At 39.8% G+C, this 2,871-nt stretch overlaps 1 protein-coding gene across 1 annotated transcript; it reads right to left on the reverse strand.

Annotated features, from left to right (window-relative positions):
* Positions 1-684: 684 nt before the first annotated feature.
* On the reverse strand, positions 685-1,650 carry LOC128050462 (olfactory receptor 7A17-like). Its single transcript, XM_052642711.1, has one exon. It carries the CDS (start codon positions 1,648-1,650, stop codon positions 685-687), a length of 966 nt encoding a protein of 321 aa, XP_052498671.1.
* Positions 1,651-2,871: the final 1,221 nt, after the last annotated feature.

The raw sequence follows: 2,871 nt of genomic DNA on the forward strand, positions 1-2,871 counted from the left end.
GCAGTTCATCACCCCCAGGGCAACTGACTGCTTTGTGACTGCCATCCCATTGAATCTCTTCTGAGTTCTCTTTATGTCTTTCTTGCTCAGAAAGCAGATAAAGGGGTTCAGCATGGGTGTGGTTGTGATGAACAACTAAATGACGAAGAAAAAAAGTAATAAACTTTTGTTTCATATTTGGCTGTCTAAAGAAATTGTGGAAATGGCTTCGGTTGCCAAGTTGGTACTTTTTCCCAGAGAAATAGTACAACTCATGATTTTTCTTTTAGTAAACTGAAAAATAAATTGTTCAATATATAAATCCTGTCAATGTATGGCAAAACCAATACAGTATTGTAAAGTAAAATAAAGTAGAAATAAAAATTTTTTTAAATAAAAAAATAAAACATTTCACTTCAGAAGAAATTATTCCCAAGGAATGCATGAAGAGTCATGAGGAAAATGGGAATTTCCATATATTACACTTAAGTTTGCAAATCAATTCGTGGAAGTAGAAAAATGACAAAGGAAAAAAAGATAGCAAATAGCATAAAGGTTAGTCAAGACAGCTAGTTAACTTGTATAAAGAAGTTGAAATGAAATAAATGGATATATCAGGCAGTAAATTGAAGGAGCAAGTGCTCTTTTCACAATCTGATCAGAAAATCACAATTTTGGCCTCTAAGGCATTGCATCTTGCAAAAATCAACACTTCTTCTGCCTCAAGACAATTGGTTCTAATATAGTTGCCATCCTAAAGAATTTTCTCAGAGCCTTCTTTATGTCTTTATTCCTCAGACTGTAGATGAAGGGGTTCAGCATGGGTGTGACCACAGTGTACATCACCGAGGCTGTTACACTTGAATGTGAATTCTGGGTAACAGCAGGGGTAAAGTACACCCCTAAGACTGTACAATAAAATAAGGAGACACCTGAGAGATGAGATGCACAGGTGGAAAATGCTTTGTACTTCCCTTGAGCTGATGAGATTCTATGTATGGAGGAAACTATCCTAGAGTATGAGTAACATATCCCAGCGAATGGACCACCACCCAACAGCCCAACTGCAAAGTACATCATGGTTTTATTTAGAAAGGTGTCAGAACAGGCAAGTTGGATCACCTCTTTGAATTCACAGAAGAAGTGGGGGATTTCCAAGACTGTACAAAAAGACAGGCGCAGGGCCAGCAAAGTTTGTAACAAGGAATTCAGGGCACCTATCATCCAGGACACCAGAATCAGCAGTGCACACAGCCTGACATTCATGATGACTGTGTAGTGCAGGGGGTGACAGATAGCAACATACCGGTCATAGGACATGACGGTCAGGAGAAAGTCATCCAATTGTACAAATAGTAGGAAAAAATATATCTGAGCGAAGCAGTCTTCATAGGAAATGACTTTGTTTTGTGTTTTTATATTCACCAGCATTTTGGGGATGGTGGTAGAGATGAAACAGATGTCTACAAAGGACAGGTTGGAGAGGAAGAAGTACATGGGGGTGTGGAGGTGGGGATTTGAGTTGACGGCCTGGATGATGAGCAGGTTTCCAAACACAGTGATCAGATACATGGAGAGGAAAAAACCAAATATGACAGACTGCAGTGCTGATTCCTCTGAAAATCCCAGAAGAATAAATTCTGAAATTTGTGTTTTGTTGCCTGGTACCATACTTTGGTGGTCACTATTAGGAAACAAAGAACATGATTAATTTTTGCACGTGTGGGCTTTAACATAGTGAAAAACTGAAAATTACACGTTTCTGTAGTATTCAAGGTATCTTCTGTGACATCTGTGATTAGAAATTCCTGTTTCACACTCAGGCTTTTGACCAACAGCTCATGTATTACCCTGTTTAAATGCAAAATTCTTCCACACATTTGAGGAATTTATGTTGAATACTTACTATCTTCTGGGGTGAATGTGTAGGATGCTAAGAACAAAACTCCCTACAGTCCAATAGTGAATAAAAATATAAATTAACAAATACAAAAACACGTTGCCATGTCTTATAGTGAAAGATGCTGTGGAAAATATTCACTCTATAAAATAGAGTAAATGGAAAAACAAAGCAGGTATAAGACAGGGGCTTCCCTCGTAGCTCAATTGGTAAAGATTCGGCCTGCAATGCAGGAGACATGGGTTTGATTCTTGGGTCAGGAAGATCCCTTGGAGAAGGAAATGGCAACCCACTCCAGTATTCTTGCCTGGAGAATCCCATGGACAAAGGAGCCTGGAGGGTCCTCTGGGGTCGCAAGACCATGGGGTCACAAGAGTCAGACACTACTTAGCTACTTTGACTTATAAGATAGAGTGGAGGTGTTATGATTTACTGGGAGCTCAGGGAGACCTCAAACAAGGAAAAATTTGAACAGAGATCTGATGGAAGACAAAGCAAGATATTATATTATCTGGGAGAGGAGAGTGCCCTGTTGGGGAAAGAGTCAGCGCAAAGTCACTGAGGGTGGGACTTGTTTCAAATAGTCAAGGCTCAAAGGAAGCCAAAGTGTTCAGGGGAATGAACAAGGGGAGTAAGGGAAATGACGTCAAATGATGCTGATGACCTCCCTGCTGCTGCCGAAACTGAAAGGCACAAAGAGTCCCTCATGCACATGTTCTTCCTTTCACACTTTTGTTTTAAAATTTAAAATGATTCCTTTGGATAGAAACAGATCCTTATTTTCATCTTCTGTGTAATACTGTCGTGTCTGTCTCTTACAGGTCACATTTTGGAGTAGATAAACTTAAGTACCATTGCCCAGAGAACTGTTCATTCCCCACAACACACTCTCACACAAATAGAGCACTTGATTACTTACTGGGCTTATTACTCCCTGTGTGTCCATGCTAAGTTGCTTCAGTCCTGTCTGACTCTTTGTGACTCTATGGACT

Source organism: Budorcas taxicolor, chromosome 7 (genome assembly GCF_023091745.1).
Source record: "Budorcas taxicolor isolate Tak-1 chromosome 7, Takin1.1, whole genome shotgun sequence".
NCBI lineage: Eukaryota > Metazoa > Chordata > Mammalia > Artiodactyla > Bovidae > Budorcas > Budorcas taxicolor.